The 13,370-nt window shown below is 46.9% G+C and overlaps 1 protein-coding gene across 9 annotated transcripts in view; it reads right to left on the bottom strand.

The window, feature by feature from the left end:
* Positions 1 to 94: 94 nt before the first annotated feature.
* Positions 95 to 13,370, bottom strand: part of SGK2 (serum/glucocorticoid regulated kinase 2) — a 38,817-nt gene continuing 25,541 nt past the window's right edge. For 7 of the 9 annotated variants that reach the window (XM_005295354.5, XM_005295355.5, XM_008168121.4 and 4 more), the window contains 8 exons: positions 12,081 to 12,212; positions 10,734 to 10,846; positions 9,761 to 9,797; positions 8,662 to 8,748; positions 4,251 to 4,346; positions 3,762 to 3,917; positions 2,718 to 2,807; positions 95 to 1,891 (listed from right to left, as the gene is read on the bottom strand). In XM_005295354.5, the coding sequence (XP_005295411.2) occupies positions 1,724 to 1,891; positions 2,718 to 2,807; positions 3,762 to 3,917; positions 4,251 to 4,346; positions 8,662 to 8,748; positions 9,761 to 9,797; positions 10,734 to 10,846; positions 12,081 to 12,212 (879 nt within the window). In that variant the 3' untranslated portion in view covers positions 95 to 1,723. The remainder of the gene's footprint in view (positions 1,892 to 2,717; positions 2,808 to 3,761; positions 3,918 to 4,250; positions 4,347 to 8,661; positions 8,749 to 9,760; positions 9,798 to 10,733; positions 10,847 to 12,080; positions 12,213 to 13,370) is intronic. The other 2 variants (XM_065565806.1, XM_008168122.3) reach the window with 1 other exon arrangement.

Below are 13,370 nucleotides of genomic sequence, written 5' to 3'. Positions count from 1 at the left end.
CTAGATAGCTCACTGAAAACCCTGTTTTTCCTCCCCGCCCCCTCCCCCAGAATTGCAGACAAACTGGGGAGGTGATAAGTTAGAGAGCATTCACTTTAAAATAGGACTTATTTTATTAAGATCTTCAATATGTACAATAATGGTAAAATTGGGCAAGATAAAAAAATTCCGTTCTCTTTTCAATGCAAGTATCACAAGTGCTCCAGCATGTCAACAGAGCTTCTAGAGCAGAAGACAAGGTGCTCATTTGGACCAGTCTTTAGAAATCCAGGTTTTTTATACTAACATTGTCCATGTGAGGACCAGTAGAGGAGATTCTCATAACACTATCAGACCTTCTTCCCCTTTCTTCTCCCCACAGAGACAGAATAATGTTTAAAAAAACAACAACCCAGACACCAGCATTTAAATTAAGGCAAATGAATAAATTAGCCTTTAACACACACACATTCAGAAGAACATCAGGTTCCATTTAAATTTGGGAGCCTTTTTCAAAAAAACTCCCACCTACATCATCTGGGCACTCAGATTGGTAGTGGCCCATGGGGAATTCCATAGGTACTAGTACACATAGGATTTGGAGCACTTTCATACTTGGGAGATCTGAATTCTTCCTAATGCTGGTGGGAAACCACCTCTCATTCCTAGGGTGCAGAGCTCCCAATCTGGAAGAGTGGAATGTAATTTAGTCCAACACTCAGATTATGCACAAACTTGTCAAGTGATAGCTTGACTGAAGTGGCTACATCAAAAAGACTCCAAACCAGATCCTTAGCTGGTGTAAATTACTGTAGCTCCACTGTAGTCAGCAGAGCTATGCTGATTTACACCGGCTAAGGATCTTGCCCTTCCTTTACAAGAAGAGAGGGAAGATATTACTAAACACACATTAGTACCAGTCAGTTACCCTTTGGCTTGCTGTTAACAGATGTTACTGAGGAAAGTTCAGGGAGTTTTGCTTGATGTGTATATTTAAGTAAAGAATCCAATGCCATCTTCCGATCACAGTGACTCGTCACAGCATAAGGACAGGCCTGGTCTACACCTAAACCTTAGGTTGACCTAGCTATGTCACTCAGGGGTGTGAATTTTTCATACCCCTGAGAGACGTAGTTAAGTTTGTCGACCTAAGCCCCAGTGTAGACAGCCCTAGGTCAAGGGAAGACATCTTCCATTGACCTAGCTCCTGCCCCTCAGAGAGGTGGATTTACTACAGCAACAGAAGAACTCCTTCCATTGCTGTGACTACTCTACAGTGATGTAACTGCAGTGCTCCAGCTGTGCCACTGTAGCATTTCTAGTGTAGACATACCCGTAGTGTGAACAGATTTCCTCCTCACCATTGATAGAGCAATCAGACAAGAGGGAGGAGACAGACTAGCTACGTGTATGAAGCACAGTTACACAGACACTTCCAAAATAAGTAGGCCAGTTGTTATTGGGTAAGTGACTTGTGGTGTGGTTTTGGCATGAATGATGGCACCAAACTTCTAAACATAAATAAGACCATGGAGTTAACTTCAATTCTGTAGGAGTAAAATCTCTAACTAGAACGATCAGCAGCCTCCCTGCCAGAGGAAGGAAAAAGTATTGTGCATCACAGTGAAAGAGTTCAGGTCCATTCCAGTTAGTGTGCTAGTCCAAATTTCTTTAACAGTCATGAGCAGAGGACAGTGCCACTTTTAAAAACAAGACCATAAGTTAAAATTAGGTTTCCCAAGTCCTATTTAAAAACCTGAAAGTCCTCATCAGTTGGTGCATAAGAAAACCCTAAAAAAGCATCTGAGGCACTGGAGCAGCTGGCTGCTAAGTCAGGTGTCCGGGTGATGGAGATCGAGACCGCTTCTTGTGTGAACTCTGGGTCAAAATGTCGCAGATCAGCAGGACCAGACTAAAAAACAAACACACAACCATATATAACATTTCACATGAACAGGCCTAAGCTTTCAGACAAGTTATTTCTTTAGACAGAACTGTTTTAGACAGCTGTGACCAAACCCTTATTTTATATTCCCTCAAAAAAGACATTAGCTTACAGTTCAGGAAGTATATTTAAACAGCACTAAAGAAGAAGTAGTCATCAACTAAGACAACTAGCAGTGGGGCAGGGGAAGAGGGGGAATTTTGCAACACACACAGTTTCTTCCCCCATCCTCTGTCCCAGAACTTGCCAACTGCATCCCCCGATAAGTGGAGCAACGAGGGCTGGGTCTACACTACCCGCCTGAATCGGCGGGTAGAAATCGACCTCTCGGGGATCGATTTATCGCGTCCCATCGGGACGCGTCAATCGATCCCCGAATCGACGCTCTTACTCCACCAGCGGAGGTAGGAGTAAGCACCGTTGACGGGAAGCCGCAGAGGTCGATTTTGCCGCCGTCCCTACAGCGGGGTAAGTCGGCTGCAATACGTCGAATTCAGCTACGCTATTCGCGTAGCTGAATTTGCGTATCTTAAATCGACCCCCCCTGTAGTGTAGATGTAGCCTTAAAGCGGTGATCGTACTATGGGAAGTTGAGGAGGAACAGACAGGCAGAAGATGCAAGTTACTTTTACGTTTCCAGAGGAGGAGGAGGATTTCTCCCCCTCCTCCCTCCAACCCCCCACATCTAGAAGCAGTTAGAACATTTGAACAAGGGACCTTTGACCACTGCAATCTCAGTTCTCTTCCCATTAAAGTTATGCAGGGGAAACCTGCATCAGCCACCACCACTTACCACATTGGGGTTGAAGGGAGGAGTGATCCTCTTGTGATACAAGTCATCCCAGTTTATTGGGCTGAAGAACACATGATTCTTGATCTCAAGCTGCAAAGAAGGGTGGGAGGGAAATAATCAGTCTCCTGCCACCTTCCTCCTCAACCATCCCTTTTCCAACAGTCACTAAATAGGCACAGGCTCCCCGATAGTGGATGGTTGTAGCTTTACAGCTACGTACAGCATGTTGGAAAAAAACAAGCTGTAATAAATTATAAATATAAATTAATGGAGATATCCTATCTCCAAGAACTGGAAGGGACCTTGAAAGGTCATCAAGTCCAGCCCCCTGCCTTCACTAGCAGGACCAAGTACTGTTTTTGCCCCAGATCCCTAAGTGGCCCCCTCAAGGATTGAACTCACAACCCTGGGTTTAGCAGGCCAATGCTCAAACCACTGAGCTATCCCTCCCCCCTTATGTTCCTCATCTTGGCAGACTGGAGTATTCCCAACACAAAAGACTTCATGAGTTTACTGTATCCTGTTTATGGTACAGGGACACTACATGCTGGCAACCCAGCCCTTCCTCACACCTTTAACCATGACAGCATAAAGTCCCCCCTGCAGGTCTTAACATCCTGTGCCCAGTTCTGAGCCACAGCTTCCTGTTGTGTTGCTAACACGGAGCTTAACCCCACTCCCCGCCCCCCCCCCCCCACACACACACTCCCAAAGCCCCACCTCAAAGTTGTATTTAGATACACCCCTGAAGAGATTGCAATGCACAAGTCGCACACAAGCAATATCATGGTGCTTTGAAAAGTAGCCAAGCCAAGCCTTATGGGACACTGCAAGGTAGCTAGGTCCAAGGCTTGAATAATGAATGTTTACCCAGAGGGAGCTTTCTTTCCGCTATGGAAAGATGTCATTCCACTTGACACTGAAGTCTTCCTAAGACTAAGATCAACCAATGTAGAACAGATATGAAAGAGGAGAGGGGCTTGGAGGAGGGGTGAGGTTGGCTGTGTATGAAGAGAATAGGTTAGGATGGGAAACACCACGTACAAAGTCCATCTTGGCCCCCAGCCTCCTCTTCTGGTCCTTGTGAAGCAGTCCCTGTAAGATATCACAAGCTGCCATGGTCTTGGTTCCTTGGATCTGGAGTGGCTGGTGTAGAATATTGTCATACATCTGAGACACATCCCGGCTGTAAAAGGGAGGCTGATAGGGAAGAGAGGAGAAAATCAGCTACATAAGACATGAGATACCATAATGAAGCATGCAAACAATTTCACAGCTGTGAGAGACAATCCATCAGATTCCATTTCTACAGTGTGCGCGAGGGAGAGAGACAGACTAAATGCTTTCATCTTAGTAATATTAGGATGACTATTTCAACTAGTACTTTAATTTATGTTGGGATCGTCCATGTCATGGTACCCTATACATGGAACTACTGCTTTAGTGGCCCATAGCCTTCAAGAGGTCATTGCTTTCTTTAAGGAGAGTCTTTTTGCTCTCCAACAAGCCGCAGTGTGTGATTTTAAGACTCACCAACCCAAACAGCATCTCATAGAGGACAGCTCCCAGACACCACCAGTCTACTGTTCTGTCATAGGGTTGTTTTCTTAGCACTTCTGGGGCCAAGTACTGTGAAGAGTCAGAGAGCTTTGTTTGAGACAAATTACAAAGGCTTCCATGACTACATATTCCGGGTTGCAGTTAATTAATCTCTAAATAAAAGCATTAGGGAGGTTCGGAGCTGTGATTTCCATCAGTTTTTTTTTTTTTTTTAGAACTTCCCCCTGCCACAAGACTGGATCTAGAGCTAAACTTTTCTTAAAGTTTGAGAAGCTCCCATCTTTCTATATGCAACTTGAGGAAGGGAGTTTTAGCAGAACTCAGACCAGTGGTGTGGCTCTTTACCCTAGATGTACAGCTATTTCCAAAATCCTGAGTGGCTGACTAATAAGAGTACAATTAACCTGGGAAGTTGCAGATTTCCCGTCCCTGTATCTAGCATGAAGACACCTGTTATGTCAAGAGGTACTGGTGACTTCCTCTTTGAGACTGGGTGTGAATGTACCCTTCCATAAACATAACTGTTCGGATAAGTTAATTAGAAGCCCCCTCATCTAAGATCAAAGGGGGTTGTGAACCCGCCCAGGAGTTTGGACTGAGTGGGTGGAGGGGTTTGCTGAGTAAGGGGGAAGAGGTAGAACACACAGAAACTAAGAAGAGTCAGAACAGAGAGAGGCAGAAGCATAAAACAAGAAACCCAGGCAGGAGCTGCTGAGGACAGCATGACCCTGGAGAAAGCCCGGGAGAGTTTTTGGGTGTGTTGGCTAATGAGGCTTGGGGCTATAAGCTAAGGGTTTGGCTACACTTGCGAGTTAGAGTGCATTAAAGCAACCCCGTCCACACTGGCAAGGCACGTAGAGCATTCTGACTCCAGGGCTAGAGTACTCCTGGTACTCCACCTCGTCGAGAAGATTAACGTTTGGTGCGCCTTGGCTGAAACGCCCAGATATCAGTGTGAACGAGGTGTTGCATTACTGCGCTCTGATCAGCCTCCGGAAACGTCCCATAATCCCCTTAAGTCAAGTGGCCACTCTTGTCATTGTTTTGGAATTGCTGCAGAAATATGGATATGCCCTTTGAAAGCTCCATTTCTGACAGCCGGCTGCTTATCTGCTCCAGGACAAAGCAACCATTACTGTGGAATGCTGTGTGTGAGAGAGAGAGGTGGGGGAGGGGGAATCTGCTGCTGTCTGAACTTACAAGACAGCATGCTGACATGCTCTCAGCCCCCCCAAAACCCACTCTCTCTCCCCTCACCTACACACAACACACTCCCTGTCACACTCCACACACACCCCCATTTGAAAAGCACATTGCAGCCACTTGCATGCTGGGATAGCTACCACAATGCACTGCTCTCTGTGGCCGTTGCAAAAGCTGCTAATGTGGCCACGCCAGTGCACTTGCAGCTGTCAGTGTGGACAGATTGCAGCGCTTTCCCTACTGTGCTCTACGAAGGCTGGTTTAACTCAAAGCGCTCTACATCTGCAAGTGTAGCCATGCCCTAAGAAACTGCTTAATTTGTTCTTGGTCCCTCCTGCGTTCAGAGAAGCAGAACTTTGACACAGTTGTATTTATTTACAAAGCAACACCTGATTATTGTCAGTTTCTACTCCCATCTGGAACATCCCTAGGGCCCCAAACTTTAACTAACTGCTTGGTTCAAAAAGAGGCAATAACACCTAAGGGAAAGCTGGGTTCATTTCACGGGGTGGGGGGGGGGGGAGAGTAGTGAGTTCACAAGAGACATTTGATGAATGACCGAACTGGGAGCAGAACGCACATCAAGGAAGTTACAGAAGTGTCTGCGAGTGGCCTTAGCCAGCTCCACAGACTGTACTGGTTAACGCCGCCCAGTAGGGGAGTTTTATGCCTTCAGTGCTGCTACTGGGGGGCATGGATCAGCGTTCACGTCACACTTCCCATCAGTACCCGCCCCAAGCCGGGAATGCTAATGATCCAAAACGCAGACCAAATTCAGTGGTGAATCCTGATCACGGGCCAACTGAGGCACGTTGAACATACACTAAGAAGAAGTGCTGCTACTTACATATTGTAAGAACCACATGCAAGATTTCAATAGTGCTTTACAAAGACAACAGCACACCAGGCACATTGGCATGTAGCTATTTTACATGCTAGCACTCTCAGCATAGAGTAAGAAGGAAGAGTCAATACACCTAAGCTTCCATAGAACTTTTACTGAATTCATATCATATGGCTCAGTTTGTGGGCCTCAGCAGTAAAACAGTCACTGTCCTGAGCTTATGCACAGCGGAGGGAGTTGAATGGAGCGTGCCTGTAACATGGCAATGGACCAGCACTAGATTCAGGTGCATAAGCAGCTTTGTGTTGTTTGTATTCTATTTCTCACAGAAAATTCTGCAAGGAGGAGAATGGGACTGGAGTAGCAGCAAATACACCACAAGTCTCCCTTCCAGTTGCCTCCAGGGAGTCTCATCTCTACTCAACACTCTAGTGAACCAAATCCAGGCTGGAGAGTTACTTAAATCTGACCTGCTAGTGTTAAGGAACCAGAATCCACCTATTGAATGCAGCCCCCTGCAGTCAGCCCGAGAAGCAGCAATGCTTCTGGCATTTCAGCTGCATTTGGGTGAGTGGGACAGAAAAGTCAGGTGAGTGGCAGGAAGCATTCCCTCTCATATCCCAAGCAAAAAGTATTTTAAATTGTGTCCTTCCCCCATTTTACCTTGCCACCATTTTACACCTGTGCTGGAAACAAAACTTCCTATTCTTCTTGGTAGCATTTTACTGCCACTTTGCAGTGGCAATGTCACAAGGTGCAAGGCAGCAGAGAGGGTCACAACCTGCGTCATCAAGAGACGCTGATGACAATGTGACTATTAACTTGGTGTTCTGTGAATTAAGGGGCAGCAGCAAGTAAATATCTGGAACATTGTGCTCATAGCTACAGGAGTAAGTATTATAATCAAGCTATAGAAGGTCCTGCTTTCCAGTGTCAAGGTTGTCACCATGGCTACTGGAAGTCTTGCCAGGTTCTGCAGGAACTCCCATTCCAGAATCAGCAGGATTCCCCCCTCCCCAAAAAAGTTGCAACATTTTAAAAGCAAGTTTATTCAACATACTAATCAGTTTAGTAAAAGCCATCCTGTCACAAGTTAAAATAAGGCCTTGTCTACACACAAAAATTGTAATGCTTTAACTATAATAATGTAGTGAAAACAGTACAGCCCTGTCCCTCCCTCCGCCGCCCCCCAGTGTGGACAGTTTTATCAGTGTAAAGTTATACTGGTGTAAGCACCTTTATATTGCATCCATACTAAAACTGCATCCATACTAAAATATTAATACCAGTACAAAAGAGATCTCTGTGTAGACCAGGCCTATCTCCTGTTAATTGAATGCCCTGGTGAATTTCTCCTATTTGGATGTTTAAATCTTGAAACCTGATACCTGTGGAGCAAAGTTTAAAATGAAAACAAAAAAACACACGGTAAGGATATAAGAGTCAGTCAGCAGTTTCTGCAAGGGTGGCATTGGAAAAAAAATCATTATTAGGTTTCAGAGAGGACACCCAGTTGACACAAGTAAGCTTTCTAGAGGCAATGGTTCACAGTCCATTGGTCCAATCTATACTTGGGCCCGGCTTTACTGACAATGGTCATCAGCAATGGATCTTCCTCAACCCTTCCAAACCCCATGGCAAGAACAGACATGTTTTCAGCACCATTCCAGGGAACAGAGACTAGGCCATCCTCAAACACACCCTATTAAACTCAGGCTTTGTCATCACTTCTAAAACCACGGGGTAATTAACACATGCAAGCTATCCTGAGGTAAAAACCACAGGGAAAACACTTTAGTGTGGACCTCACCTAGTTTACCTTGTGGTAAAACCAAAGTGCCTTGTCTTCACTGTGTTTTTACCTCAGGATACCTCGGACACATTAGTTGCCCCAAGGTAAGGGCTGTTTTTCAGCAGTGATAATCAAGTTTACCCCTCTCCCACCAGTTGCAGTAGGAATGCAAGTGGAGGGGAGGAAGGGGAAGAAATGGGGGATGGCAGTGTTACATTGCTAAAGGGAATAAGGCTTTTGTAAAAGGGTATAAGAACTCGGTGGGACCCAAACTGGTATGACAGCAATGGGGAACAAACAGGAAGTTTTAGCCTCATTGGTTCCTTTCATGCAACATGCCAGCATATTCAGCACCATGCATGTCAAAAAAAGAGGCTGAGACTGTCTCAGATTTTGGTCCCCGATTTTTCAGTGATGCTGAATACACACAGCTCCGATTGACACCTCTGTGAGGAGCTGAGCACCTGCCTCTCTGATGTGTCAGGCAATTAGTGCCTAAGTAATTCCCAGTCAACAAGAAAGTTGACAAGTTGACCATACTGTACCTCTGGGGTGCCACAAAAAGTAGACGTCGTTTCCTCTGGCTCCATTCCTTCTTTGCAAAGTCCAAAGTCTGTCAGTACTATGTGTCCCTAAAGAGGAGAAGGGATTTCAGCCTAATCAAGCTCTCCATACTGGGGGTGCATGGATTTCTAGCCCCTTTGCTGTTTTCATGTGCACCTTTCAGCTTCGCAACTGCTGGGCATTTATACATACAAACAGATTGAACAGGAAATCTGAGGAGAGACTTCTCACAAATATATGGTTTAAATGTAGGCTTGTAAGGATTTGATTTTTATCCGTAAACATCAATTTCATTGTACCCACAAACAGATGTAAAAATATACATTTCTATCTGTAATAATAAAATTTACACTTTTTTCAGTTTTAGAAAAATGCTGCTTGAGAACTTTTTAGAGTTTTAAGGATATTTACCGGTACTTTGTATATTTTGACATGTGATACTGATAATCTGTGTTTTAAAATAGTTATAAAGCTTTAACTTTTTGAATCTCAATGTCAAGTATCATTAAATAATTATCTGACCTCCGCTCTGTGTCTGACCCCAATAATTTCCTGCAACTGTGAAAATTTAAAAATTGATGTCAACATTATTATTTTTTAAAAATTGAAATAAACTTCTGCCACGTCTATGCATAAGTATCTATTAAACTGGCCAGACTGATCAGCATAGCCCTGCGATCAGTTGAACAATTAGCCCTCCATCAGTCCAGGGAATTGCTTGGTTAGTGGAGCTTTACAATGCTCAGGTCTACAACTGCCATATGGGATATTTAAAATGCTTTTCCATGGGTTAGTGCTCGGATATAACAAAAATGCTAACATCTGAGCTCTGGGAAACTACTGAGTAGCAGGAGGGAGTATGTGTATGCCGAGTTAATATAGCTGCTTGCTTTACAAGTCAGTGTTGTGGCTCCCCCTACTGAATGGATGTGGGGTATACCAGGTTATTTGGGAGAGGGGAAGGGAAAAGGGAGGCAGTAATTACTCATGGCTCCTCTCTGTCATACCCAAGCTAGCGTGCACGAAAAATTGTAAAGAGAATTCAGGAAGCAGGCGTGTTTGCAAGAGAGCCGAACATACCTGGCAGTCCAGGAGGATGTTTTCAGGTTTTAAGTCCCTAGAAGAAGAGAAAGGCATGATGCTGAACCAGATTTTCCGAAGAGCTCAACACACAACAGCTCCAGTTGAAAAGAATGGGGACTGCAGGGGACTGAGAAATGTTGATAGTCTGGCGCACTGAGATCTATGAGAACCCCATGGCCATCAGGAACTCTAGAGTTATAGCTCCCGCAGCAGCCGTGAATCAGCATAGCATGTGTTTGATATATAAACATTAGTGTTTTTGTAAGGCTAGAGAGGCTGCTAGGCATATGCTATAGTATCTGGTCGCACAGTGTGGCAGTTACAGCTGCTGCGAGAAACATCTTTAATTTCTTGACCTGAGACTTTGCCTCTCATGTGTTGTACTAAACTACCTTCTCCTCCCATTTAAAACAAACCAAGCTAACTTTGCCCCCTCCTTCCCAAAGCCAAAGCCCCATTCAAGGGCTGAAAGAGGGGGGAGGGATAGCTCAGTGGTTTGAGCATTGGCCTACTAAACCCAGGGTTGTGAGTTCAATCCTTCAGGGAGCCACTTAGGGATCTGGGGCAAAAATCAGTCCTTGGTCCTGCTAGTGAAGGCAGGGGGCTGGACTCAATGACCGTTCAGGGTCCCTTCCAGTTCTATAAGATAGGTAAGTCAGGTGATGGGTTATTTCCCTGGAAGGGGCTCAGGGAGGTGCTACAGGAGAAGTTCTGAAATACACAGGAGAGCCTGGTTCAAGAACATAGTTCTGAAGCCTAGTTGAGGAGGACAACACAGCCCTGCCCATTAGTTCTGCACTTTGCTTTTAGGAGTGCCCCTTGTAACATGCCTGCACGGTTACAATATCAAGTAGTTTCCTGCCCCTCCTCAATATTTTACACACACTTAGGTGCAACCAATGGGGGGGTGGGGAACAGGAAAGAGGGAGTTACTAGTGCCTGCTATACACACCAGGGACATGCACCCTACCTGTAGATTATGTTCAAGGAATGCAGGTACCCTACTGCACTGGCTACTTCAGCTGCATAAAAGCGGGCACGAGGTTCACGGAAACAGCGCTCTCTCTGCAGGTGGAAGAAGAGCTGAACAGAGAGGAAACAGCCTGTTGGTTACTTGGGAGCAGTCCTCTCCCATCATCCCGTCCTCCTCCCCGCAGTGTTGCTGCCATTTGCAGGGACATTCTGAACAGCCCCTTTTCCACCTTCTGTTCACGCCCATTGAAAGCTAACCCCTCTCCCCAGCACTAACACCTCCTTCCCAAGAAGGAGAGCTCCAGAGGCAGCGGGGCTGCTAATCTCAAGCCTTGGCTTGTTGAGACAGAGGTCTCCTCCTACAAAGAGGCGAAGCTATTTGAATGCCAGCCACCGAGTGACCACTGTGGTTTGCAGAGAGTAAACTGTGCCAGCCACACAGAATTAGCTAGAGCCACGCTGCCTTATTTAGCAATCTAAAGGTTTTCCTGGATAGGTGCAGTCATGCCCCAACATCACCATTACAGTCAACCTGGTCACAACATAGTCATGCCTCCACCTCGCTACAATGTGTAGTGCAGCCTGTAAACAGGCGAAACATCAGAGACAATGTCTGGCAATGACCCATCTAAGATCCCCTCCCTTCTATAAACTGTAACTGGGCAGGGAACACCCATGTTCAACCAGGCCTCGTGATGGAGCATAGAAAAAGCCTTTGCTGCTTCAACATTTGCTTTCAGTTGAGATTCAGGAATGGGAGAACAAGCGGTGCCACAGAGCAGCTTCCATTCGCTAGAACAGGATGGACGAGAGGGACTCACACTAGAGTTTTGGCAGCTAGCTATAGTCAGATTTGACCCCCAGTGGTTTGAGACACTGCCATTCCCCTCCCTCACCACCCTTGCCTCAGATGTTCTTTCACTGATGGGCAGCCCGACCTCTGCTGTGCACCAATAGGAGAAGGCCCACATGTGACAGATCGCAGCTGAAGCCACAAGACAAGCAAGAGAGTTAAGTGAGGGGCATGTGGGTTATTTTACAATCTAGATCAGAGAGTGCCTATGGGGCCAGGCTACTGCATGTGGAAGATTTTGCCAGATGTTATTTCTAAGGTGCTTGGGACCAGAGTCTCATTCAAAAGGCAGTGTTCCTCAGATAGGTCTCTGACTAGACTGATGAATGCCACAGTAGTGTGCGTCCAGTCTGAACAAGGCCATTTCAGAAACAGGCATGACGCTGCTTTAGCACAAACATCCACAGCTTGGTTCCTAATGGGAGACAAATAGAGCCAGGACTGTTAATGTACAGTGGGAGTCTAAAATGACAGCTGTACACTTGCACTCACCTCTCCCCCATTGACATAGTCTAGCACAAAGTAGAGCTTCTCGGAGGTCTGGAAAGAGTAGTGGAGGCCCACCAGGAAAGGATGTTTCACGTTTTTCAGCAGCACATTGCGTTCCGCCATAATGTGGGTTTGCTGCGCAGAACCAGGCAAAGATGTGTTAGTAGGTCAGTTAGTGCCGTTCCAGAGTCTGGCAGGCGAGTGGCCACCTAGGGCTGGGAGATCTTCAAATAGAAGGTTCTCAACAAGCTCCCGATATTGTTATTCATTCTGAGGCCAGCTGGCCATTCCTGGGGGGTGAGTAGGTTCAGTAGCCGAAAGGTCAATACCCAGTCCCTCTGAAGGATGCCTTGGAGCATGACTGAGCCAGCAAGCAAAGGCTTGTTGAGCAGGATTCCACCAGAACCACGTTTGACAATTCCTCCCCCTCCTACCTCCCTGCGGCACATCACAACATACATGTACTCCACACTGTGGTACACCTCCCGGGAACACAAGACACAATGCCTACAACGGCGAGTACTCATCAGTGAAGTTAATGGGGCTACTCACTGCTGTAAGCGCTATGCTTGCTAGTAAGTATTTGCAGGATCAGGCCCAGGGTTTGGGGTGGATGCAGAAATATTGTTAACAGTTATAGTGCAGACCTAGGAGCTGGGTGGGCAAGGACTGAGCAGTGGCAGAGCTTGTTTGCACCATGCTCAAGCCATTGCTGTTCAGCTTTAGAGTGACCAGATGACAGAAGTGAAATATCGGGACGCTGGGGGGGGGAAGGGCGGAGCAAAAAAAAAACCAAAAAAAACAAGTCGGAGCAAAAAAGGGAACAAGCCGCCCCGACCGCTGCCTTGCGAACACTGACCGCACTCGGACCCCGCCCCCACCGCCCAGCACCAGAGGGTGCGCTCAGGCCACATTCCCCAGCCCCCTCCCTCCGCCCACTCTCGGCCAACTGCCACTCGTCCCCTCCCGCTCCGCTCAGAACGTACCAACGCTGCAGATGGGGGTGGGGAGCCAATGGCCAAACACACGCCTCCCCTCACACCCCGCACTGGGGCTGGGCCGGCACGCATGGGAGAACCCGACTGATGGGACGCCGGGCTACTAGCCCTTTAAAGGGACGAAGAAGCGTCTGGTTCGCGGCCCACGTGCGCGGTGCCCACAGGTGCGGCCCCATGGCCCTGCCCGAGGGCCGGCCCCGAGAGCACTGCCTCCACCCCAGCCTCCTCATGGGTCTCCCGTCCCTCGCCGCCTGTGGGCTGCTGCAGCATCATCACCCCGCCCCGCACGGGCTAC

This window comes from Chrysemys picta, chromosome 13 (assembly GCF_011386835.1).
Source record: "Chrysemys picta bellii isolate R12L10 chromosome 13, ASM1138683v2, whole genome shotgun sequence".
Taxonomy (NCBI): Eukaryota; Metazoa; Chordata; order Testudines; family Emydidae; genus Chrysemys; species Chrysemys picta.
This window is presented reverse-complemented; position numbering and strand designations above follow the sequence as displayed.